The 26,447-nt window shown below is 55.4% G+C and overlaps 1 protein-coding gene across 3 annotated transcripts in view; it reads left to right on the forward strand.

Annotated features, from left to right (window-relative positions):
• The window catches only part of RASA3 (RAS p21 protein activator 3), a 120,885-nt gene that overhangs the window by 73,992 nt on the left and 20,446 nt on the right, over positions 1 to 26,447 (forward strand). For 2 of the 3 annotated variants that reach the window (XM_058741646.1, XM_058741654.1), the window contains exons 5-15: positions 3,164 to 3,240; positions 13,609 to 13,689; positions 14,204 to 14,276; positions 17,067 to 17,143; positions 19,215 to 19,319; positions 20,859 to 21,015; positions 21,696 to 21,844; positions 22,587 to 22,701; positions 23,951 to 24,025; positions 24,783 to 24,906; positions 26,242 to 26,348. In XM_058741646.1, the coding sequence (XP_058597629.1) occupies positions 3,164 to 3,240; positions 13,609 to 13,689; positions 14,204 to 14,276; positions 17,067 to 17,143; positions 19,215 to 19,319; positions 20,859 to 21,015; positions 21,696 to 21,844; positions 22,587 to 22,701; positions 23,951 to 24,025; positions 24,783 to 24,906; positions 26,242 to 26,348 (1,140 nt within the window). The remainder of the gene's footprint in view (positions 1 to 3,163; positions 3,241 to 13,608; positions 13,690 to 14,203; positions 14,277 to 17,066; positions 17,144 to 19,214; positions 19,320 to 20,858; positions 21,016 to 21,695; positions 21,845 to 22,586; positions 22,702 to 23,950; positions 24,026 to 24,782; positions 24,907 to 26,241; positions 26,349 to 26,447) is intronic. The other variant, XM_058741662.1, reaches the window with a different exon arrangement.

Here is a 26,447-nt window from a genome sequence, read left to right on the forward strand (position 1 = left end):
TCCAGTTTCCTTAGATTATTGAGGTTAGATCTTTTGTCTTGAATGTGTGCGGTCACTGCTATAAATTTCTCAGCAAGCACTGCTTTCACTGTATCCCACACATTGTGATAAGTTTTATTTTCATTTTCACTTATGAAAAGAAATAAAATCAAATATCTCTCAGTTGCTCTTGAGACTTTTTCTTTGGTCTGTTATTTGGAAGTATGCTGTTCAATCTTCAAATATTTGGGGATTTTAAGCTGTCTTTCTGATAGTGATTTGTATTTCAAGTTCCGATCCAAGAGCAGACATTGTGTGATTTATGGCCCGGGACTGGCCGCGCTGGTGGGTCCTGATGTGGATGGGTCCCTCTCTGCAGCGGGACAGGGTGTTTATGGGCAGCGGCCGGCCCGCAGGTCCGGGTGTTCATCTCCCAGTTGCTTTTTAAACTTCTTACTATCACCATTCACATTGAATAAAAATGGGAAAAGCTATGCAGTCAGCATTTTGTAACGCGCTGCTCCAAGGCTTTTCTCCTCACAGATGCAGGGCCCTTGGGCGGAGTCCTCAGGGGGCCTGCCCAGCCGGGCCCCACCTCCTGCCCTCAGCTCAGCACGTGGGGCCTGTGACTAGGCCTCTAAGGGGGGAGCCTCTGCTGAGATCAAAACAAGCCCAGGGTCAGATTCTTCGAGGGCGGGGTGGCGTTTAGCGGGTGTCAAATGCTGTGCAGAGGCGAGCTGGAGAACCCACACTTCCTGTCTGTCCGGGGGGGTGGAGGGTGTGGCGCCCCCGTGCCCCTGCCTGTAGGTGTTTGTGGCCGGGTTGTTTGTGAGGGCGGTGGTGTGTCACCCACAGGGCACAGGGCACGCCCTTAACCTGTGTCTGGCTTCGGATGTGAACTTCTGAACTGCAGATTTATTGCCTTAACTTTGGGAGGAGGGGGGAGGAGTCCTTTCAGTGATGTTCTGAGTCTGTACTGTTTTGTGTAACTTCGACCCGTCCTCTCCCTAGTCTCCTGAATATGGTGGCAGCATGCATTAGCCAACAACATCTACCCTCTCAGTGGGAAGGTGCTTCCCCTCAGCATCTGCCCCCTTGCTGGGGAGGTGCTCCCCTCAAAATCTGCCCCCTGGCCGGGAAGGTGTTCCTCTCAGCGTCTGCCCCCCTCGGTGCGGAGGTGCACCCCCTGGAGAGGAAGCTCAGCAGCGGAGCAGCGGGGCCTGCCGTGTGATGTGCGGGTCCTCTTCTGGGACAAACCAGAAATGGGGCTGTCGGTCGTCGTTGGTGGGGTTGTCTCAGCCCGGACACGTCCCCACTTGTCAGAAGCCTCTCAGAAGTAGTGACGTGATCTCCGAACGGCCGTGGGGACTTTGTTTCGCGGCTGGGAATGCAGGTTGCGGGCGTCAACCGGGAGCAGCCTGTTAGGGGTACGTCCTTCCTCTGCTCCCTCAGGTGAAGCATTTGCCGAGTGGTCGGGTTTGAAGGGTGGCGAGGGGGGCGTGGGCGGCGTGCGGGGCGAGGGGGCATGGGTGATGTGTGCGACGAGGGGAGCGGGGTAGGGGGACATGCGCGATGAAGGGGCGTGGGCGACGAGGGGGAGTGGGTGGCCTGCGCCTCCCACTCTCACCTTGGCAGATGGCAGCGCCTGCCTCAGGGCGCCGGCGGGGAGCCCGGAGCCTGACCCGGCTCCGCGCAAGGGAGCTGCAGGATGCGGCCCACCAGGGTCACTGCTGGCAGCGTGGACGTGTGTTTGCCGCACCTGCAGAGCCGGCGGCACCGAGGCCCCCCCCCACCCCAGGCTGGGTGGATGGGGTGGTGTGCGTCCTGGAGCCTGCTGTGTGCACGCTTGTCATGGGAGGGGCGCTCTGGGCCAGAAGCTCCCAGGGCTTTGGGAAGGGCCCGTTGACCCCTTGGGAAGCGCGGTGCTCAGGAGGTATTCCTGGAGTTATGTGTGTGGCCGGAGCCCGTCAGCGCCTCTGCAGATACGGGGTCAGTGCCCTGGACACCAGATGTTGCCCAGGGTCACGCAGGTGTGATGCTGCTCTGGACCCATCATCCATCACTTCCCCTTCCTGAGACCATTTGTCCTGCAGGTGAGGGAAGGGCCAGAAAGGGCAGCGCCTGGGGCACATCAGGGGCACGTTAGGTCTCCCGTGTCAGTGTCGTGGGTGAGCCAGAGGACCCGGGAGGCTGGCCTCAACGCCGCTGGGCAAGCAGGGCCCTGTGCAGGTGTCTCCGCAGCTGCAGGAGAACCCAGGAGGCCACTGGGGGCGCTGCTGAGCAGTCCTGCCTTTGCTTTCCTCCAGTCCATCCATCCATCCGTCTGTCAGTCTGGGGCCCTGGATTCTTCTAGCACAAGGCAGCCTTCAGAGGGCCCTCCCCAAATTGCAGAGTCTAGAAGTTTCAGTCAGAAGGGACCCTGGAGATTATCCAGCTCAGCCACTTTTCTAATTAAAAAGAGCGTTAATTTTAACATTGTGTGTACTCCTAGAAATATGTCAGTGTATCACACCTGCTACTGTTGCATGTTTCTTAGGAACAGCCTCCTCTCTTCTTCGCAGTCCCCTCTCCTCTTCCCTCTCCTAACCCCTGACCCCTGATGGTAACCTGGTTGGGTCCTCCAGCTGGGCTGACATTGGCAGAGATGTAGATGCAGGCAGAAACACAGCACTGGTCTTGCTCTCAAAATTCCAGCCACCTCTGCTCCCCTGTCCTTCAGAAGCATCCATGGGCATTAACTTCCTGCCTGGGGCACAGGACTGATTTCCCCTGGCATGGTGTCCAGGCCACACACACACAGACACACATACACATGTACTGAGGCGATGGGGCAGGTGTCTGACGCAGGCATCTGTTGTATGAAGGGACGCAGATAAAAGCAAGCAAACATGTTGGGGAGGCTGCTTTCTCTGGCACCTGTTCCTTGTGCCTTTTGACTTCTTTCTTCTGAAACAGCGGTCTGCTGTCCTTAAAGCTGGGATTGCAATGTGCCTGTTGGGTTGGACCCTTTAACTCGGGGGTAGCCGTGCCTCATCTGGAGCCCTGGGATCTGAGTAGGGTGGGGGCAGCGCTGTGGATGCTGCATGCGGTCAGACACAGCTTCACGTTTATGAGCAGAGACTCTGGGGAGCTCTCCCCTACGCGTGGCCAGCCCCTCGTGACCCTGTGTCCTTATGCCTTTCAGGGCAAGGTCCACCTGGAGCTGAGGCTGAGTGAGGTCATCACCGACACGGGCGTCGTCTGCCACAAGCTGGCCACGCGGTAAGACATGGACACCTGGTCTTCGTGAAGTAGTAACTCTGACCCAGGACGGGTCCTTGTTTTTCAAACAAATGAGTCAGAAATCCCAAAGTCGGTGATTCCCCACAATGACAGTGTTTTTAGAGGTTCTGGCACATTGTTCTTGAAATCCTCAGTAAAGCAAATGCTAGAGGTAACGAATTTGGCTTTTGTGAATAGCCATACTTACTCAGGGGGACATTTAGGCAAAGCGGGTGCTGTCTCACCCAGGGCAATACAGGTGAGGAAACAGTGCAGAGGTGTGTCTGAGGCCTGTCGGCAGAGCTAGGGCCTGAACTCAGATCTTGCACTCCGAATCCAGGGCTCCATCTATCCTGCAATGCTTGGTGAGTGTGAATGTCTGTGCACGTGTCTAAGCAGGTGAGGCTCTTGACATTTAGGGTCATGGATCCCATAGAGGAGGGGGCCGAGGACTCTTGGGAGATGCCCGGACACACGCACAAGCTCACATTGTGTGCAGGGTCCTTGCCCTGTTACCCCAGTGAGACCTTGGGGCACACACACCCTGGCCAAGACCCTGTTCTCTCACTGCTTGCCCCATGGGCCCCACATTTGTTTTTACCGACGACACCTGCAGTAGTTGGGGGTCCCGTGGGAGGGCGTCAGAGTGCCATTTGGCGCATCTGTCTGTGGCTGGCATGTTTGGAGCCTCTGGTATGTCCTGAGTGAAGGGCGGTGGGAAAGGAGTCTTGGAAGAGGAAGTGAAGAGTGAAGGTTCACAGAAACCAGGAGAGAGACCAGACGTTTCCGCATGTTTCATCTTAGGAGAAGACAGTTTCCTGAATTCATCTCTTAACCATCTCTGGCAGAAAGGGCTTCAGTGAGATTGGGCGAGTTCCACTTTAGGATTGTGCTCCCTGTGTCCCTGCATAGGGCCCGGGGTGGGGGCTCGAGGAGGATCCTACATCGTCTGCCACCCTGGGGAGCCCTGGCCTGCTTCCCACAGCATCGTTGGAACCTGTCATCTGGTCACTTCTGGCTGCAGGGGGACACGCATGGGAATGTGTGTAGGACGTGCACAGGACTTGGTATGGGACATGGGGAGGACACCGTGAGCTTTGTCCTTCGCTGCTTCTGTGCTCCTGTTCTTGAAGTAGTTGCTGTGCTCTCAGACCCTGTAGCAGGGAGAGAGAGTTGCCTGTTTCCTTGTTTATTTGTAGGCTTATCTCACCGTGTTCCAAAACAACTTAAGGCTGTTCAGAAAGAGCCTTACGTAGGATAAGAAGTGCGCTTTAGAGGTTGGGAGACAGAATGGACCAGGCTGGGCAGAGCACTGAGTCTGGAGGGTGAACATAGGAGACATAGGCCAGGATTCCTGTTCTGACAGCCATCCTGTCCAGCCTCATGTCCAGGTGAAGGAGGGTGGAAGTAAGCTGTTTCTCTGGGGAGGGCACAGAGCCGTGGTCCTGTCCAGGGAGAGGTGGGGAGAGTGGGCCTGATCAGATGACAGGTATGGTGCCCAGAGTAGGAGACGGAGCGATATTTCACAACTACCCACCCTGCCATCCCCACCGGTCCCCACCCACCCCCAGAGTTCCTGCCATCCATGTTGTCCCTGGCAACCAACCGCGGGAGCTCCCCAGACACTGCCTTCTGGAAGTCTCCTTGGTTAGAGCACCAGGGGTTTGCCTGGTTCCTGCATCTTTGTGGTGGGATCCTGCCTGCTTCTTCCTAGCGTACACTAGTATGCACACTAGCATACACGCTAGCACACGTGAGTACACACTGATAGATGTACTAGTGTATACTCTACATACACTAGCGCAGCAGCGCATCTACTACACATGCTGGTACATGCCAGCCTATACGACTTCCCACACCGGCACACATGCTAGCACACGCTGACATTGCTAGCACACACGAACACACACTAGTACACATGTTAGGATACACTGGCGCACGCTAGCATGCTCATTAGCGCACACTAGCACGTACACTGGTACACCTGCTAGTACACATGAGCACACACACTCGTCTACATGCTGGCGTATATACACCCTATACGTATATGTACAAAGCAGCACACCCATCGGCACATACTGCCACACGCTAGTACACTTTGTTCAGAGTTCCAGGGCACAAGGGTCCCCCATAGGGGTGCAATGAGGGAGAAAGAGGCTGGGGGTGCCACAGAGTCCCACAGGGGCACATATCCTCCAATCACATGAGTCAAAGGTGTCTGAGGGACCAGTGACTTTTCTTTCTTCACTTTGCCTTGCACTGTAGATTTTTCTTTCGCTAAGAAATATCCTTTACATACCATAAAATTCAGCATTGTAAAATGCACACTCGGTTGTGCAACTGTCACCACTAACCACTGTCTAGTTCCAGCACATTTCATCACCACAAGAAAGAAATCCCATCCCCAGGAGCAGCTGTAACCCATACTCTCCAGCCCTTGGCAACCACTGACCTGCTTCCTGCCTATGGATTTGCTTATCCTGGATGTCTCACATAAACGGAGTCACATAACGTGTGGTTCTCTGGGACTGTCTTCTCTCACTGAGCATGATGTCGGCAAGTTTCACTCATGCAGTAGCAGGCATCAGGGCTTCAATTATGTTAGGGCCGAGTAATGTTCATTGTGTGGGTACACCGCATTTTCTTATCGTCCATTCGTAGACATTTGGGTTGTTCCCACTTTGAGGCGATTGTGAATACTGCTGGGAACGTTCTTGTATAAGCGTTTGTACAGACTTGTTCTCATTTATCTTGGGTACATAACCTAGGAGTAGAATCAGTGCATTATATCTTAACAATGCTTAACTCTTTGAAGAAATGCCCGACTGTTTTGTCACAGTGGTCGCCGCATTTACACAGCCAGCTGTGTGCGACTGCTCCAGTCCCCCCGCATGCCTGCCAACCCATGTGATTCTCCATGTTTGTTTTTGCAGGCTCCTGATGGGTGTGAAGCGGCGTTGACTTACATTTCCCTAAATGACACTGACCATCCTTTCTCGTCCTTGTTGGCCAGCTCTGTTTCTTCTCTGAAGAAATGTCTGTGCAAGTCCTTTGCTGATTTTTTCGTTGGGTTATTAGTGTTTTATTGTTAAGATGTAAGATTTTTTCGTATATTCTGGATGCTAGGCTTTTGTCAAATATATAACTTGAAAACATTTTTTGTCATTCTGCTGTCTGCCTTTACTTTCTTGGTAATGTTCTTTGTGATACAAGACTTTTAAATCTCAATGAACTCTAAGTTATCTGTCGTTTCCTGTGTTTTAGGTCCAGATCTAAGAAATCATTTCCTAATCCAATCTAACATTTGTACGGTTTGGGCTCTCAGCTTCAGGTCCTCACCACGTTTGGAAGTAATTGTTGTATGTGGTGTTAGAAAGGTGCCAGCATTGATTCCTTTGCTTTTGAATATCCAGTTGTCTGGGCATCATTCTTTCCATGTGAATTATCTTGGCATTTTTGTTGAAAACCACTGGGCTATGAATGGATGAACGTATTAGTTCAGTAGAATAGTTCAGAACCTATCCCGTTGACCTGCATGCCTGTCCCTATGCTGGTACCACCCAGTCTTGGCAACTTTCGATTTGTGGTACATTTTGAAATCAAGAAGCGTGAGTCTCCATCTTGGTCCTTTTTTTTTTTTTTTTTTTTTTTTTTTTTTGGTGACTTGCTATCCTGAGCTCTTTTCATTTCCATGTGATTTTTAGGGTTACCATGTTAATTTCCACAAAAATAGCAGCTGACATTTTGATCGTGATTGTATTGAATCTGTCAGTTTGGGGAATTAGCAATACTAAACCTTCCAACCCCTGAAACACTGCCTTCCCATTTGGTTAGCTCCTCTGTAATGTTTTTTAAAAATGGTTCTGTTTCTCTAAGGTCGTTAGAAATGTCCCCTCTTTCGTTAATAATTTTAGTAATATGAGTCTTCTCTTTTTCTCAGTCAGCCTAGCTAAAGATTTGTCAAGTTTGTGGATCTTTACAAAGGCCTCGCTTTTGGTTTTACTGATTTTTCTACTTCATTATCTCTGCTATGGTCTTTACTATTTCCTTCTTTCTGCCTTTGTGGGTTTTTTGCTTTTCTTATTTCTTAGGGTAGAAGTTAGGATGATCGATTTGTGATCCTTTTTTCTTTTTTAACGTGGGCATCATGGCCACTAGGTCTCCTCTGACATTGCAGCCATTTTGTATTTTATCACTTTCTCCCTTAGAGCTAAGTGTGTTCTGTGCACCTGGGACTTTCCACAAACAGCCCTGATTTGGGATGGAACAGGAGACAATGGACACTCTATCAAGTGTAAAAGCCTCAGGACCCCAAATCCTGGTGTCCAAAGACAGCAGAATCTCCCCTGGCCATGTAACAGCCTGCAAACTCTGACTTTCTCTGCTATCACCTCCTGTGTAAGATTGGAATAAGGGCATCTATGCCGGCATATGTGCAGGAGCACACGCGGTTATTTGTGTGCGTTCTCCCCTTGTGCCCTGGCATCTCAAAGGTTGGCAAGGGCTTGGGCCAACCTCACAGTGTGTTCTGGGCTCTGGAGAAAGTAAGAGCTGGGACGATGGGCCGTTGAAGTCAGTTGGGCAGAAGCAGATTCATTCCAATATGCTTCTCTCTTTGCCTGAGAATCACCCCAGGCCCTCCCTCCTGCCTGGCAGCACCATCACCGTGACTTATCCCCACTTTCCTCTTTAGAACGTGATGGGGATGCGTTCTCAGCCTTCCTGACACATGTCATTCCCTTACTGCAGGGGTGTTACTTTCCTAGGGCTGCTGAGGCCAAACACCACAATCTTAAGTGGCTTAACTCAACAGAACTTTATTCTATCCCAGTTCTGGAAGCCAGATCCGCAATCTGGACACTCCAGGGGACGGTCCCTTCCCCCGACCCCTTCTGCAGCTTCTCGGGCTGCAGGCAGTCCCTTCCCTCTCTCCTCCCCCTTCACGTGACCCTCTCCACTGTGTCTGTGAAGCTTCCCTCCTGTAGGGACACTAGTGATCGAGTTTAGGGCCCACCCTGAATCCAGGATAATCTCATCATCTCAAGATCCTTAGCTGGATTACATCTGCAAAGACCTTTTTCCAAATAAGGTCACATCTCTTTGGGGGCCACCACCCAGCACACCACAGCCAGTAATTCCTACTGGGGCCGGCAGTCCACCCACCCAGAGGCTGCAGGACCAGCACTGTGAGGTCCTTCCCCACCCCCGTCACCTCTCACCTGGCCTAGGTCGTCTTTCATGGGGTGCCTGGGGGTGTTCTGGCCAGGTTGAGTTCTCTCTCCCTGCTTCCAGCGTATCCCTCTTTGCTGCTGGCACACCCTTCCCCGTCGGGAGCACCCCTCCCCACCAGCCGGGAGCACTGTTCTCCACTGGGAGAACCTTCCCTGCGAGCCGGGAGCACCCTTCCCTGGAGCCGGGAGCACTCTTCCCCACCAGCTAGGAGCACCCTTCCCCGCCAGCCAAGAGCACTCTTCCCCACTGGGAGAACCCTTCCCCGCAATCTGGGAGCACCCTTCCCCACCAGCTGGGAGCACCCTTCCCTGCTAGCCGAGAGCACCCTTCCCCACTGGGAGAACCCTTCCCCGCAATCTGGGAGCACCCTTCCCCCCCAGCTGGGAGCACCCTTCCCTGCTAGCTGAGAGCACCCTTCCCCACTGGGAGAACCCTTCCCTGCAATCTGGGAGCACCCTTCCCCACCAGCTGGGAGCACCCTTCCCTGCTAGCTGAGAGCACCCTTCCCCACTGGGAGAACGCTTCCCCGCCAGCCGAGAGCACCCTTCCCGCGAGCTGGGAGCACCCCTCCCCACTGGGAGCACCCTTCCCTGCCAGCCAGGAGCACCCTTCTCTGCTGGGAGCACCTCCCTGCCAGGCTGAAGAGCAAGGTGAGGCTGTCTCCCCTCCAAAACCACAGGTTGTCCCGTGAGTGCTTGCAGTTCTTTCCTGAGGGTGTCCATTACCCGTGTACACCCTGGAGGCTTCGGGAGGCTGAAGGCTCATGGCCCTCACCTATCCTGCGTCCTGCTGGTAGTGGGTGTTATCTGTGGGCTTTCCTATCGCCTCTCCCTGACCTGCCTGGGTGGTGCCGTCAGTACCCAGGCTTCGTGTGGTCATGTGGACGGAACACCTGCTGGACTTGCTCACGGAAACCTCCCTGTTCCTTCCACACGTGGCTTTTCCTGATTGTAACCCCTCTTTTTTGTCCTGTTCACTCGTATGTCCAAGTCTGCTGGCCTGGACGCCTGACGAGGCCCACATGGTTTGGTGAGCCACCACCTTCATGTTCTCGTCTGTATGTGGATGCGGCATCTGCCAATCCCCATGTCACACAGATGTCTGTGCATGATCTCAGGCTTGGACTCTAGGGCCTCATCTCATGCTTTATTTTCATCCCCAACAAAGATTAATGTACCTTTTTATCACTCACTCAAAAATATTTCATGAACCCCTGCTGCAGGCTGAGGGCTGTTCCCGGCCTCCCGGGGTCTGCATTCTGGCTGCATGTCAACACGTGAGGGCATTGGCACGTCACTGCACTGGAGACAAGTGTTGGAAAAGCTGGCAGGTGTGAGCCGGCCTGTTGAGCATGGAGGCAGAGTTCTGAAGCCATTTGTGCAGTGAATTAAGTAGTCGATGTGTGTGATCTGCAAGTATCCGTGAGACCGCTGAGGTCTACGCCAGGGCCAGTGGACATGATGTTGTGCATCGGGGGCGATTGCTCGTGGACATTTCTGTGGACCATGCACCGCTTCCTTTAGAACAGTGGTGCGTGTGGGCAATGTGCAGCGGCCATGTGTGCCAGAAGATGAGCGGGAGAGAAGACACATGTGCACTAGCACTCGGCTCTGCTGGCGCTGCACGAGACCTCTGCTCGCCCCTTTCCACAGTCCTCCCTCTCTTGTCCCTGCAGAGCATTCTTTCTCTTGCTGTCCTGTGGTCACCTGCTTTGTCTGAAAGCAAGGGTTCCGCACTTTCCCGCCTTCACGCTCCAGCGCCTCCCAAGCTGACGAGAGTCCTGCTGGCAGCAGCGCGTGCTGACCGGCCAGGGCCCTGCTCATGTGGCCAGACTGCAGGGCTGATGGCCAGGGGAGCGGGCACAGGCCGCAGGCAGCCCCACCCCCAGGTGCGCCCTGGTGGGGAATTCCAATAGCACCTCAAATCTAGCAGAGATCTTGCTTTCTGTTATTAGGAAATTACAAAAAGAAAAAAGTAGCCAACAGGCTATTGATATGTGGCTCTTTCTGGAGGCAGGAAGCCTTTCAAGCTGAAGTGTGAGGGCAGAGGGCTGAGCAGATGGCAGGCTGGTGACCCGGTGACACCTTGTCACTGCACGGCCAGCGTGTCTCCAGCTCTCTCGTGCCTGCACACTGCCCAGTTCAGCATTTCCTCCTTGTGGGGCGGGCAGCAGAGGCCCCAGCATGTGTCCACATGGAGGGAAGGGAGAAATTGAAATGAGTTTGAAGCTGCAGGCTGTCACTCCAGCTAAGAGGCATAACCATGCATTAATGGTCAGTTTGAAGGTAAAATCCTATAAATGTTAAAATACACACAAAATATTGTACTTGGGGTGTGTTAGATTCTGGCTCAGTTGACTGTTTGGGTCACTGTATGTTTCATAGTGCCTTTCCAGGACCTGGGAATACCCAAGGTAGTAAATATTTCATCCCTTTCCGTTATTTATCTAGAACTTTCCGAAGCATTTGTTGAAGTTGTTTCAAAGAGAATGGGCCTGGAGACACAGACTGTGTGTGAAGTAAAATGAACCTCGGCTTCGTGTGCCTCAGGTGGTCTGCAAGAGCCCCCTGCCAGCTTGTGTGCGGGGCTGTAGCCGCAGGAAGCTGTCTGCAGGCGAGCGCAGGGAGGCTGGCGTCCTTATTGTGGTTCCCACTTGTGGCATGCCGGATGGGAGGGTGTTGATTCTTTCCTCCGAGGTGTCTTTGTGTGACTGCAGTCAGCATCCAACCCTCGTTTTGAGTTAGAGAATAGAGTGTTTCTCAGACTGGTCTCTTGGAGAAGGAAAGACAGCAAGGTTCACTGCTCTAGGGTGGCCGCTGCCCACATCTGGTGGCGCTTCCCTAGGATGTAGATGTGAGAAAACTTGCTTTCAGTTTGATGCTTAGCGATGCCATCTAGTCCATGGCCATGAAAACCCATTATCTCTGAGGCTGCAAACTGCGGGCATACTTGCCTTGTAAACCTTCTTGGTAACAAATGAACGTAATAAAAACGTGTTTGCATTAAACGAGTTGTTTGCTCAGGGAGAGAGCTCGGGCCTCCCCGCACACATCCTGAGCAAGCTGCCTCCCCAGCGTCTCACAGTGCTGCTCCCTGGGGGCCTCCTGGCTTCTGACAGGCGATCCTGGTCCTTCTTCCCGTGACCCAAGGCCACCTGCTCTCTGAGACCTCCAACCACCCGAGAGGTTGACCCCGACTTGTACTTCTCTGCCCTTGTCTCCAGTTTATTTCTTCCCTTGCATGATCACACGTGACAGTTGCATGTCACATGTTTATCGTCTTGTATTTGCTGCCGAGCCGGCTGAGCAGACCCAAGCTTCAGATGTGAACCTCTGACTTCCTCACAGCTGCTCGCCCATTCGGGGAGATGGGCCTGAGTGGAGAAGAGCTCAGCAAATATTTGATGTGTGATGAGTCGATGGGCAAATATATGTTTCTGGAATGATCAGTCAGTGAAGGGAGGAGGGAAACCAGAGACCAAGTCAGTAATCTGAGAGGGAACCCTGGAATGGTCCATAAAGTAGGTAAAAGAGAGAGCTGAAAGACCAGGTACAGCTGATCGGAGTAACAGGGCAGTCTGTGAGGCTCCGCCCACCCAACGGGCTCCACGAGATACGCGGTGGGAAGTGGGAAGAAAGAAGAACTGTGTACAAAAGTGCCCTGGCCAGGAGAGGCGTGGCACACGCTCCGGGCGCACAAGTACTATGAAGGAGAAACGAAGGAAATGAAACTTCTCACCCAGAAAGAAATACTCTATTAAGTGTTAGAGGCTAAAGCATTCCTGAGAGGGGCAGCTCAGATTGCTCAACGTAGGAAGGAATGAGAAGCAGGTTGGTTTCCGGCTTTCCGGCACCAAAGAGAAACGAGCCCTGAGATGTCGCAGGGGAGACGGTGAAAGTGATGCCCCTCCATGGCAGCAGGACTCCTGCTGCGAACTGGACCCTCCCCCACCACAGTCAACTAAAGAGCCAGATGCCGTAAGGGTGGAACATTCTGGATGGCGGGCAGTCGGCAGTTCAGCTCTCTGACCCCAAGTAAGGGAAGCAGACAGGGAGGCCACAGTGGTCCTGGTTTTGTCCTGGAGCCGTGTGGGTGGCGAGGGGCAGGGGGAGTCCCAAGTGGAGCCTGGAGGCAGGTGGGGAGACAGACTGCAGCTGGGGGCCTGAGCCGCTATGGGTGTTTCTGGAGAGGAGGGGCCCCACAGCGCTCAACAGGCCTGTGTGAACCCATAGGGCGAGCGCCACGGGGTCGGGCAGAGCGTGGGGTCTGTGGATCCAAGGGGCTCTTGCGGCCCTGGGAAGCACTGATTCTCCGCCAGTGGAGATCCTTGTTCCCACTCGGCACTCTGCACAGAGCCTGCTGGTGGGGCCAGCCTGTCCTGGTGCCTATCCCGACAAAGCCTCAAACAAGAATGGCCATAATCAGTGTGCAGCAGGAGATCGCTAACTGCCAAGCAGCAGGAGGCCCAGCAGCCTTGTTCTCCGGAACACAGCGCATCTGGACTCCAGCAGCCTGAGAGCCTAACATCCAGCACGTGCTCCAGCCTGCATGCCAGGAGCAGGACGGCATGCCCCACAGCCCGGAGAAGGGACAGTCCAGGGAAGCACACCCAGGGTGATAGGACAGAATTCATGGAAAAGGTGCTCAGAACTAGTGTGGCTGGCCGTGTTCCAGAATGCAAAGAGAACCAGGAACCAGGGCCTGCAGGTGGGATCAGGTGTGAGGAGACCCTGACACCGTGGCAGCTTCTGCTGCCGAGAAGCCCATGTGGCACGGAGGTCCCCCACCTACAACGAGGACACGCAGTAGTGTCTACTGTGTCGGGTTGCTGGGGAGGCGAGCTCATGAGTCGCGGAAAGCTCTGGAAGGTGTCACTCATGGGAGTCACCAGGAGGGTGTCCTGAATGCGGCACCACTGTCCCCTGCCCCCAGATGTTTCTGGATTGATAATCGGTGCACCCACCACCCACTACTCTTCGCTAGACGGGAGCTCCGGGCATCGGGACCACCACCCAGAACTCAGGACGCTCAGCCCTGGGCTGTTGAGGCTGCTGTCCTCTCGGACCTCAGGGTAGCCCTGAGAAGCTGCCTGCAGGCCCCCGGCTCCCGCCCCTGACATTCCCACTCTCTCTGCAGCATCCTCGAGTGCCAAGGCCTTCCCATCGTGAACGGGCAGTGTGACCCCTACGCCACCGTGGCCCTGGCAGGACCGTGCAGGCAAGTACCATGTCTAGGCCTCTCTGGCGAGCTGTACTCCGGTGCGATGATGCTGAGGCCTCCTTGTTCTGGGAAGTGCAGGATGGGCCCTGTGGTGGAATATATTGTTCTGGCTTACTTTTCTTTCTTTTGTTGCCTTAAAACTGCTTTGTGAAGAAAGCCCTTAGCTTCTTCACACTGGGTATTCTTGGCTCAGTAAGGGTTCCTCGTCTGCAGGCTGTGGCCGGATGGGAGTCCTGCTTGGGAGGCAGAGGCATGGGCTGCCAACATGCCATAAGGGTGGAGGTGCTGACATGGGAAGGTTGGGGAGGGGTGAGATCAGGAGGGAGAGGGAGAGGGGAGGTGTGTGGAGTTTTGGGACTGAGGAGGGAGGGGTCCGGCCAAGGTGCTTAGGGGGTGTTGGGAGGGTAACCAGGCAGAAATATTTACAAGACAAGAGAGGCAGTAAGTTATGGGCGAGAGATTTGGCATCAGCAGCATCGGTTTTAACCTTCACCCTTCCTCCCTGGTTCAGATCAGAGGCAAAGAAGACGAAGGTGAAAAAGAAGACCAACAACCCGCAGTTTGATGAAGTGTTTTATTTTGAGGTTGGTGTTTCAGTGCCACAGATGTCACACTGAGACCCTGTGGGAGGAGGTGGATCTGACAGGCCTCAGGCAGGGTCACCTTCCTTCCATAGGTCCCGCAGTGACCTCGCAGCACACGACCCCTCCCTCCTGCCTGTGCTGCATTCGGAGGAACTTTCCTCCCCTCCCCAGTTCTGATCTGAATGCTGACAAACTGATACTTTCCAAGTGATCAGGATTTGGTGGTTTTCTATTATTTGGTTGGTTTGGTTTGGTTTTTTTTTTTTTTGCCTGCTTCACTAGTCTTTCCTGAGCTGTGGAGGGACACTTGTTGACCAGAAATAGTGAGGGGATTTGAAGCAAAAGAGGAAATGTATTTGCTTTTTTTTTAATGTTTATTCATTTTTGAGAAAGAGAGAGAGACAGAGCATGAGTGGGGGAGGGGCAGAGAGAGAGGGGACACAGAATCCGAAGCAGCTCCAGGCTCCCAGCTGTTGTCACAGAGCCCGGCGTGGGACTCAAACTCACGGACTGTGAGATTGTGACCTGAGCCAAAGTCCGAGGCTTAACTGACCGGGCCTCCCAGGTGCCCCAAGGAAACGTATGTGAACAAAGAGACCCCTTGGCTGCCTCAGAACTGTAAACCAGTGAAATTAGTGTGATGGAAGCCGTGAGGGCTGAGGACCGGGAACAGAGCAGGGAGCAAACGCAGATGCTTCAGTTTAAACGTGACCCGTAGGAAATACATTGAGGCTGATGTGCTCCCATCTGTAAAGGTCTCTTGCACATTTCCTACACACCAGGTCCTGGGCAGCCAACGTGGCATGAGGCCTCCACTCCTGTCTTCGTGAGCTTGCTTCCATGCAGAGAGCACACAAGTGGGTTCCTGCACTTGCTCAGTGCTGCTAAGTCAGTGGCTTTGGGGACCAGGAAGCAAACAACTGGTGAAATAGAGCAAGTCTTCGCAGAGTAGGGACCCTTGAGTAGAGTCTGGAAGGTGCATCATGAGGCTGAAGGAAAGAGTGTATTGAGATGTAGAGTGGGGCTGGTGCAAGAAGGGGGAGTTTGGTAAATGACGCTGGACAGATGGGTTAGAACCAAGCAGCTCACGGGCAGAGAACCTGGACCTTTTCTGACCGGTGTCCAGAAAGCCCATGGGTTTCTGAAATGGAGGAGCCAGGCTTCTTAGGGCAGCTGTAAGAAGGGGTATGGGGGTCAGAGTGCTGAAGGCAAAGCACCATTTTCTGTCCCAGAAGGACATTCTTGTTTCATAGCCGCGTGAAGAAAATGGTTTTTAAGAGACTCAAGATCAGGCAGGAAGCTGATGTTGTCAACCTGATTTCAAGGGGGATCCATGCCAGGGCTCCAGAGACAGGGAGGGATCTGGAACAGAGAATAAGGAACAGTTTTTAATATGAAAGCATTAAAAGCAGCCAGAGCCTTCGATATCTAGGCTGCCTAGAATAGTTAAATCAGCACTTTCCAAACTTGTTTTAATATAACATACGGTAAAGCCATAGGCTTTTGCTGCAGCCTGCATCACCCAGAGAGCTACGTCCACTTCTGTGGGCTTGTTTTCTATTTCATATACCCATATTTCACTCATTAATGTGGGCCTCATTTCCCTAGAGTAATTCAGTAAGCCCCAAGTACAGGTGAGCACAGGGATAGGCCTACATCCTACAGGAACCCAGGGCAGGCCTAGATGTAGGCTCTCAGGCTGCACCTGCCTCTCCCATGGCCTCAGACCACAGGACCTTGGAGCATGCTTCTGGCTGGACTTTATGGTCTTAGACTCAAAGGGCCAAGCCCTGCTCAAAAAGTACACCCCGTGGCTGGTTCTCTGTGCATGCCTTCTGCTTCAGCTTGCAAACAGCCCCACAGTTCTGACTCACCCTGAGGCTGAGCTCCTGGCAGAAGGAGCAGGGTGTCCCAGTGGTGGGCTTTGGGCTGGCACACAACCTCCTACAGGAGTTTCAACAGGAAGTAGCCTCCAGACCAGTTTGTCCCAGGATAATGGCTAGACTTACATAAAAACCCTTAAATGTTTTATTGAAATTATTTAAAATTCTATCAAAGCCACATTCATTCACTCAGTGGATACATTAGGTGCCACGCAGGAACCTCATGGCCACCATACTGGAAGCCAGACAGCAAATGATAGACCTTATCAGCACTGTGAACCATATCAGGCAGTCGAGACTCTGAGGGGCTTCCTGGAAGAAGGGGCATTTCACAGTCACCTTCAGGCTTCCCAGTGAGGAAGAGGTCCAACGGTGAGCCAGGCAGGGGGTGCAGGTTTAGAAAGACTCCCCCTATGCTAGGTGAGGGGAACTAGTGGGGGCTCCAGGGGGCCTTCAGAAGGCTCAGCTGAAGGTGGATGTGGCTGAGGCCAGGCTAGGCTGTGGATGGACGGGAGCCCTGCTCAGGAGGCAGAGGCATGGACTGCCAACATGCCATAAGGGTGGAGGTGCTGACATGGGAGGTTGGGGAGGGGTGAGATCAGGAGGGAGAGGGAGAGGGGAGGTGTGTGGAGCTTTGGGGCTGAGGAGGAAGGGGCCCGGCCCAGGTGCTTAGGGGGTGTTGGGAGGATAGCCAGGCGGAGCATGTGGAGTGCTGGCACAGCCCTGCCTGCTGCGCCCCAGCCGCCTGGAGATGGGGCTCAGGGTGTGCCTGCAGGCTGGGATCCCACCTCAGCTCTGGGTGTGGGGCCCTTGGCCTCTTCCCCTGGGCCTGGGGTGGCCAGCCCGTGGGGGTGCTCAGTGGGCAGTGATGTGGCACACACAGGCTTCCGCCCGTCTGTCCCTCCAGGTGACCAGACCCTGCAGCTACAGCCGGAAATCCCACTTTGACTTTGAGGAGGAAGACGTAGACAAACTTGAAATCCGGTGAGCGAGAATTGGGGTTTTGAGGCTCCTGCTTGGGGGTTGCAGTCTGAACTCACCTCTTCTGTTGGTTTTCGTTTTGTTTCTACAAATAAGGGAAAGGAGAGAGAGGAATTTTCAATTTTCTGCTAATTTTAACAGTAGGACACTGGGAGTTGCTTGAAGTAAGAGCTGTAAACTTCCCAGTTGTTGGGTGGTGGCTGAGAGGACATTTACTTAACCCAAGGGACAAATGTGGTTTTGGAGTTCACGCTGCAGTATTTTTTCAGAGGCGAGGTCAAGCTGCTTAGTGTGTGTGAGGCTCTGTCCACCCGGTGGCCTCACCCAGCCTAGCACGAGGTCCTGTTGCTTTCGGGGTGCTCACGGTCAAGCCCATGGTGTGCACAGGCTGCACGAGAGGTCCCCTGGCATCCATTCTAGGGGCTACTCCGAGGCTTCATGCCCACTGGCTGTAGCCCCTGGGAGCCCAGCCTCTCTACGGCCTCCCTCCCAGCGCCTTGTGAGACCATCACCTGGCGTCCTTTCCCATCATCCATGTTTAGGTCTGACCTGCTCACCAGAACCTGAGGAATTCTTCAGATCTGACATGGTTTGCAATCTGCCTTCCTGTAGGGTCAGGGCTTCTTGAGGGGCATGAGATGTGACTGGACATACCACAGACGTTCAACTGAGGGGCACCCTGGTGTCTCCTGAGCCTCCAGTGACAATTCAGGCCTCTGAACCATAACCAGGCCATGGGGGCAGAGGGTGGGGATTGGGCCGGTGGGGGCTGTCAGGTGTGGGGCGTGGACTGAGGCCCCTCCCTCCCCCACATGTGGGACCCCTGGCCTCTTTCTCCATTCCTCTTGTGGCTTCGAGTCCTGAGGGAAGCCAGCCTCCACACACTGGTCTTGGCTTGAGCACAGACTTAGGTTAAGTGTTCCATTTCCAAACACGTCTGTAAGTCCCATTGGGGGTCAGAGGCTCCCCCAGCTCCCCCAGACACGGGTCCCCTTTCTTGTTCAGAGAAAGAAGTGTTTATACAAGACTTGGCTTTAAATTCAAGAGTGAAGCCCTCCCTAGCTGTTGTTTGTTTGTTTTTAAATTAAATTTTTTTTTAATGTTTATTTATTTTTGAGAGAGAGAGAGAATGTGAGTGGGGTAGGAACAGAGAGAGAGGGAGACACAGAATCTGAAGCAGGCTCCGGGCTCCGAGCTGTCAGCATAAAGCCCGACGGGGGGCCGGAACTCACGAACCGTGAGATCATGACCTGAGCTGAAGTCGGACGCTTAACCGACTGAGCCACCCAGGCGCCCCTCTAGCTGTTGTATTGTAAACAGACAAACCCAAAATATTTTTAAATGCTTCTCTTATTAAAAAGAAGAAAAGACTGGCTGGAAACTTTTTGGCCCATTGCTAAGGTGTCGCTTGGCAGATTAAAGGCTCTTTGTTTATGCTAAAAATGCCAAGGGACATTGTTCCTCTCCATGTCCCTGATGCATCTGGATTCCTGTGGCACACCCTATACCCCCCAACGATGCCTGCGGCTCCTGCTCAGACCTCAGGGGCAACAGAGGGCTGGTGTGGTCTTCCAAAATTTTCCCCGTGACCACCAAGTGTGGTGAGAACCGTAGACTTTCAGCTCATGGAGTAATCTCTGGTTACTGTGGGGGACACACGATGTTTGCTTGTCAGCACCCGGAAACACCGTCCGTCCATCCCATCCTTCCATCCCACATGTACAGTCACCATGGCCCCAAATCAGAGGGAACAGTGAGAATTCCACCCAAGTGAATGGTCTTCCCATCCTATTGAAAAGGCAGGAGGCCCCTTACCCTAACCCCAGGCCCTCGGCTCCTCTCCCTACCCCCCAGGCCCAAGGAACACATGTCTTCATTCCAAAGTTACATCCTGCATTGACCTCACATCTCAAATGTATTCAGTCAGTGTGGCTCTTCATGGAGGCTGGCCTGTGGGGCTGAAGGCTCTACCCTGTCCCAGACCCTTCTGGGGAAGATGAGGAACACAGCGGTCGGCCTGCCCTCCCTAGGCCATCCCTGATGGGAGATCTGCGCCTCATTGGCTGTTTTTCAGAGTTGACCTCTGGAATGCCAGCAACTTGAAATTTGGAGATGAGTTTCTGGGAGAACTAAGGGTTCCGCTGAACGTGCTGCGACAGTCCAGCTCTTACGAAGCCTGGTAAGGTGGTTGCATGCCTGGCCCCATGCCCTCCTGGTAGGTGGAGGGACAGGGTGGCTGAGGCAGTGTGGAACAGCCAGAATGAGATGACACGGGTCAGCCCCCTCCTAGCCACCTCCTTGGTTTTGAATGTGCTCCCAGCTAGCTCTGGTGAGGTGAGAGGTAGCACACGGGTGCCGTGGTGGCTGAGGGCCTTGACCTGGAGAGCCCTGCTGCTCCAGGCTGCCCCGTGGCCCGTCGTCACAGGTGTCACCTGCTGAGGAAGGGAACAAGGTGCTGTTTGAGACAGATCTCCCTCAGCTCGGCCTCCTGCCTCACTCATGTGTCCCAGGAGGCAGGTCTCACTACTCTCTGTCTTCCTCTCCTGTTTTCTCTGGGTACTTTGTATTTGGCATAAGGAATGTGCCTTGGTTTTATTTCATGATTATTTCATAAATCACTTTATATCACAGTGAATGTCATTAGTGTGAAGCCACAGACACTCTCCTTTAACAGATACACAAGATGGGGACAAGGGGTGTCACAGGCCATATGCCACATACCAGAGCCCTGCACATCTACAAACTCACCGTGTGGGTAGATTTTTGTGTTCTGCCTAATGGTGGCTTACTGTCACCAGGAAACTAGAATTTGTGTCTTTAATTCTGAGGACAGTACCAGCACAGCCCTCAGCTGGCTTCTGGTTCCTGCTAGGAGCACTGAGGAGCAGAACTGTCCCTAGTTCTATAACCAGGAGGGGACATTCACATGACAGCCCCAGTGGACCCCTAGCCAGGTGCCTTGGCCAGACACAAGCTACCAACACCCATGTCTGTCTGGCCCTTAGACTCAGAGCAGTGTTCCCGCATGGCCACACTGCGGAAGACCTAAGGGAAGAGTGTCCGGTTAGAACACAGCAAGAAAGTGCCCATGTACTCTGGTGCTTGGCCTGCCTACCTGCCCGGTCAGGCCCCTCGGATGCTCAGGGCCCCGCACATTCCTTACAACAGCCGCAGCTTTGCTCCGCGGATTGCTAGCAGGGGAGCATTCATCACAGGACAGTTCTGGTACTGCAGAGTCTCCCCTGACTACTTACACACCTGCTTCCCCCTGCTCATCCCAGTTCCCTCCACCCTTCCCTACTTTCCCACCTTAACTTCTAGGTCTGTGGTTCTGCAGACTCTTCCTCCGTAGTCAACGTGTTGTGGGGGGTGCCCCGGGGCACAGACCCTGCAGGTCTCCATTGGAAAGGCCTCTGGCGGGCGGTGGGGGGGGGGGGGGGGGGTGGAGGGGCGTGGGAAATGACTGACCTCCCCGCCCCCGACACACGGACCCTGCAGGGGGGGGTCTCCCATGACAAACATGCCCGATCCACACACCCCTGGCACAGGGAGCAGAGAGGTGTCCTGCAGAATCGCCCTGGAGCTCCCTCCTACCTCAGACCCCGGCACAGCGCATGACGGGCCACCAGCCAGAGCAGAGCCCTGGGCGCAGCCTGGAGGGAACCAGCCCCTTGGTGCTGCCGCCTCACACAGCCCTTTCCCTGTGCTCTGCTCCCAGGTACTTCCTTCAGCCCCGAGACAACGGCAGCAAGAGCCTGAAGCCAGGGGACTTGGGATCTCTGCGGCTGAATGTGGTCTACACTGAAGACCACGTCTTCTCCTCCGACTACTACGGCCCGCTGCGGGACCTGCTGTTGAAGTCTGCGGATGTGGAGGTACCTGTGCGCGCTGCGCCCTGGGCCACCTGCTACCATCTGCACGCCAGCGGACCGCCCTGCCCTGCCCCCCACCCCGGCTCCACCCCCAGCCCCTCCACCCACCCTGGACCCCGGCTCAGCCCCCAGCCCCTATCCCAACCCCGGCTCCACCCCCAGCCTCCTGCCCCTCCCACCCCGACCCTGGCTGCACCCCCAGCCGCTGCCCCTCTACCCACCCCCCGCCGGCTCCACCCCCAGCCCCCTGCCCCCCCACACCCTCCCTCCCGACCCTGGCTCCACCCCAGCCTCTGGCCCTCCACCTCCAGCTCCCTGCTCTAGCCCCTGGCTCCACCCCCTGCCTCCCTGCCCCCCCCTCCCCTCGCTCTGCCCCCGGGCCCCTCCCCCAGCCTGGCTCCGCCCCCAGCCCTGACCCTGGCCTCTCCTGCGGGCCCCGCCTCTGGCCCGACTCCATCCCCGGACCCCGCCCTCCAGCCCCCGCCCCGCCCCTAGCTTCGCCCCCAGTCTCGCCCTGGCTCTGACCCCGGCTGCACCCCCTGCCCCCACCCCAGCTCCACCCCCAGACCCCGCCCCCAGCCCGACTCCACCCCTCAGCCTCCGCCGGGATCCCAGCCCACTGACCAGCCCCCACGGCTGGGGGGGCTCCAACTGGGGTCCCATGGTGTCTTTCCTTCCCACAGCCGGTGTCCGCATCCGCAGCTCACATCCTGGGCGAGGTGTGCAAGGAAAAGCAGGAGGCCGCCATCCCGCTGGTGAGGCTCTTCCTGCACTATGGCCGGGTCGTGCCCTTCATCAGCGCCATCGCCAACGCCGAGGTCCGGAGGACCCAGTGAGTGAGGGGCTGCGCGGGGGCAGTCTGGGTGACCTGGGCAGCAGCAGTCTCCCTCAACGCTGGTCAGCGCAGGTTTGGGCCAGCTGAAGTGACCGTTATAGGTTTTCTTCCAGAGACACCCTCACTGTTCCTCAAAAACACACCTTTTCCCTTGGAAATCCCGAGGTATGTGAGCGAGAAGGGGGTAAACAGGGCACCCGTTGTAGTTGCCTTGGGGGTGGGTTCAGCTCCTGTCGGCTCACATTAGGCCCGCAGCAGAAGGCCAGGTCGCTGCTGCCCCAGGACCTGCGCCCATTCCGTGGGGGTGGGTTCTGCCAAGAAGAATGCCTCCCTGGAGCTCCTGGTTTAGAAAGATCTAGAATGCACCCTAGTTGCAAGAAGGTGTGGAGCACAGCCTGTTAGGGTTACTGTCCTGCTGCACTTCTGTGTGACCCCAGCTTGGTCCTTAGAAGCCTGAACTTATGCAGAACTGAGCCTCACACGGGTGAGGCAGTGGGCGGGTGGATGTTCTGTAGAATGGTGGGGCAGCTCTCTCCACAGGGGTTTGTTACACAGATAGGGCCCAGGGCTCAGGATTCCCAGCTGTGGGACATCGGGGCGGGTCTGTTTTCCTCCAGGGCATCTGGAAGCAGACTCAACAGGGTGAGCTGGTCTCTTCCTCCTTGGACTATGCTCACAGGCTCTGCTTCTGTTGACACCTGTTACCTGAAAGACAGTTGTCTCCACCACTGTTTTACAGGGACCCCAACACCATCTTCCGAGGAAACTCCTTGACCTCCAAGTGTATCGATGAGACAATGAAACTGGCAGGGATGCATTACCTGCACGTGACCCTGAAGCCCACCATAGAGGAGGTGAGCATGGGGGGACGGACCCCTCCCTGCCATGGAGGAGGTGAGTCAGGGCCCACAGGCACGGGGGTGACGGACCCCTCCCCACCATAGAGGAAGTGAGTCAGGGGGTGACGGACCCCTCCCCACCACACTGGCGCTTCCCTGTGGACCATAGGCGGATGCAGAGAAGGCAGCACCCGGGGTGTGGGGGGGAACACCTGCGTGAAGACTAAGGTCACCCTCTTCCCAGCATCCCCACAGGGACCTTCCCAGCATCCCCAGCATCCCCACAGGGACCTCTTCCCAGCATCCCCACAGGGACCTTCCGTGTGTATTCCAGAACCTCCTTCATTTCCTCAAATTAAGAAAATGCTTACTTGAGGGTAAATGCCATGCTCACTCAAGAATGCACGGAGGGCTGGGGCACCTGGGGGGCTCAGTTGGTTGAGTGCCCAACGTCAGCTCAGGTCATGATCTCTCAGTTCGTGGGTTCGAGCCCCATGTCAGGCTCTGTGCTGACAGCTCGGAGCCTGGAGCCTGCTTCGGATTCTGTGTCTCCTTCTCTCTGCTCCTTGCCCACTCGCACTGTCTCCCTCCCTCCCTCCCTCCTTCTCTCTCTCTCTCTCTCTCTCTTTCTGTCTCTGTCTCTCTCTGTGTCTCTGTCTCTCTCTCTCAAAAACGAATAAACATTAAAATAAAAATTGCTCACTTCAGAAAATCTATCATTCTGGTAAAGACAAAGGGACATACAAGAGAAAAACTGATTCTTTGGAGAGCACCCCTTTATTTAGGCAGGGGTCCCCCAAATCTGTGAGCCAGTCATGTCTTGCCAGGCACAGCTGGGGGCTCCACACACTTCCTTTCCACGTGGCTCTGAGCTCCTCACCTGACCTCGGACGGGATCCCCAGCAGCATTCCCCAGAACAGCTTCATAAAATGCAAGCTCTTTGCAATGTGAGGAAGCTTAAACTCGTGTTAAAATCACACAGTTTGATCCATATGCAAGCTTGGCCACACTGAAGTAATCACATTGTTAAACTTTATGAAGCTTGATGCCACGTGAGCTGACCCAGAAGGGTCTTCAAGGAAGTTGTGTCCTCACGGACCGAGGCCGGTGTCTGGCTGCTCTGAACGCCACCCCTCCCACCCTGTGTCTCGGGGGCTGGCTGTGGCTCCTGGTGTCCTTCCTGAGGCTGATGCCCCTGACCTGCACCTGCCTGAGACCCAGGGCTTTGTGTCCCTCACTCCCTGCCCTAACCTCTCTTTCCAGATATGCCAGAGCCACAAATCCTGTGAAATTGACCCTGTGAAACTGAAAGACGGAGAAAACCTTGAGAACAACATGGTAAGGATTTCTGGTTTGTTCAGCACCCTCCGGGGCCTGTCACCCATGTGCAGGATTGGGGCCCGGGGCCACCTGGGGTGCTTAGCATCTCTGTAGGATTTGGGGTGGGGGCCCCACTGGGATGTGCCCCACAGGATGCCACCGGAGCCTGTGGTGGGGGACTGGTCATCTCACCTGCCGTGCACCGCCACTCTCCGCCGCTTTCTGCTGGCTAGTGGCGCTCCTGGCCTGGCGCACTAGGTGCCTGCACCTCCCCCTCTCCTGGGATCATGGGAGCCTCCCTACCAGGCTGGCCTCATGGCCTGGCTTCTTCTTGGCCTGGTCTGTCCTCCAGCTGCAACAGACCTGGGTCCCAAACCCGGGCCACCTGCCCCTGTGTCCCTGCAGAGTGGTGTCCTGTTTTTCAAAACAGCAAAACTCTGATTTGGCAGGTTATGCTAAGTCTTTTTCATGCTTTCACAGAAAACACTTTTTGCCGTCAGGGAGGTGCATTCCAGGGAACTGTATCTCTGCGCCCAGTTATGAGGTCGGAGCAGAGGAGGGAGTCAGTGGGGCTTGCCCCGCACCCCAGAGCTCCAGTATCTCCCCACGGGGCTACTGTGGCTGCATAGAGAGGCCCTTCTGCAAATGCCGGTGGGAAGCTCTGTGCCAGTCCCCGGCCTCTGACTCCCTCCCGGGTGTGGCCATAGTGCTCCTCATGGCCGGCCCGGGACCTGCACAGGCACTGGCAGGGTGTTCCACCCACATCCTGTTGCAGGAGAATCTTCGGCAGTACGTTGACCGCATCTTCAACATCATCACCAAATCGGGAGTGAGCTGCCCGACCGTCATGTGTGACATTTTCTTCTCTCTTCGGGAGGCGGCTGCCAAGCGCTTCCAGGGTGAGTCCTCTGTGCGGGCATACCCACAGCCCCTCACTGGGCGGCTCCTCTTACCTCTCCTGGATGGCACAAGGCCAAGAAGTGACGTTCAGAGTCCACGTAAAGGTGGTTGTAAGCTGTAGCCGCTGAGTCAGCGCCAGAGCCCAATTGCAGCTGCCCCCGGGGAGCCCCGATCCCAGAGAGGAAGGGCAGCTGGCCAGGTTTTGTCCCAGTGGTTTATTTGGGATGGAGCATGAATTTCTCTGAGTCTGGGCCTGTCTGGTCAGAGAAGCCACTCTCCTGGCTCTCAGCAGTTCTGACTGTGGCAGGTCGAGGCCCTGCTCAGTGCCCAGTGTCATGCAGGTCAGGCTTGCTGCATTTTCAAGAAAGACCGGAGAAGCCCTTTCTGGAATTGGGGCAAGACAGATCCCAGGGATTGATCCTCTTTTCAAACTCTGCCAATTCCTCAGGGAGGCACCGGAGCCACCCTGTGCAGACCTGCCCACGGGCAAAACAGCGGTGTTCTGCCCTGGTGGGAAGCATCGGGTCCCTAACTCAGCATCAGGATGCAGGCTTAGGCCAGGGCTTGGAAGGCTGAGGGGGCAGTGTGGGGCCTGATCCCCTGACCTGTCCCCACCCATGGCTCTGTGCCATCCTTCCCCGAGGAGCCCTTGAGTCAGCCCAGGTGCATCCTGCTGCCTCAGGGGACCCCTGAGCCCCCAGAGCAGTCCCCGTGGACCTGACAGAAACCCCGTCCCACCTACCCACCGGGGTAGCTTCTTCAGCACTGGAGCCTGGGCCTTGCACCCACTCTGTGGACAGGACCTCCTGCTTTCCAAACATGTCAGAGCACTGCTGCCTGGGAGGGAAGGGGTGGGTACCAGGCCCCCAAGCCTCACTCTGCCCTGGGTGGGGGGGGTACCAGGCCTCCAAGCCTCACTCTGCCCTGGGGGGTGGTTACCGGTCACCCAAGCCTCACTCTGCCTGGGCGGGGGTGGAGGTGGGGGGGGTTACCAGGCACCCAAGCCTCACTCTGCCCTGGGTGGGGGGGTACCAGGCCCCCAAGCCTCACTCTAACCTGGGGGGGGGGTGGTTACCAGTCACCCAGGCCTCACTCTGCCTGGCAGGGGGGTACCAGGCACCCAAGCCTCACTCTTTGGCCAGCTGGTGAACCAGCTCCAGTGTGTTACAACCCGGCCACCAAAAGGTCCCGAGCTTTTAGTAATGGTCAGGCGAGAGCAGCAATGGGGCATGGACAGACCCTCAGGAGGGGCAGGGTTGCTGGACAGACCCCTGGGCTCGCCGCTGTCACCCCCAGAAGGCTTGTTGAGCTGGCTGTCTGTATCCTGGCCACAGATGACCTGGATGTGCGGTACACAGCTGTGAGCAGCTTCATTTTCCTGAGGTTTTTCGCTCCTGCTATCTTGTCCCCCAACCTCTTCCAGCTCACGCCTCACCACACGGTAAGTGAGTGCCAGCCCCGTAAACCAGTACACCCGCCCTCCTGAGCCAGCAGGTGTGCTGAGGAAGAGGGAAGGGGCAGCGCATTGTACAACCACGCG

This window comes from Neofelis nebulosa, chromosome 1 (assembly GCF_028018385.1).
Source record: "Neofelis nebulosa isolate mNeoNeb1 chromosome 1, mNeoNeb1.pri, whole genome shotgun sequence".
In the NCBI taxonomy this organism is placed as follows: domain Eukaryota; kingdom Metazoa; phylum Chordata; class Mammalia; order Carnivora; family Felidae; genus Neofelis; species Neofelis nebulosa.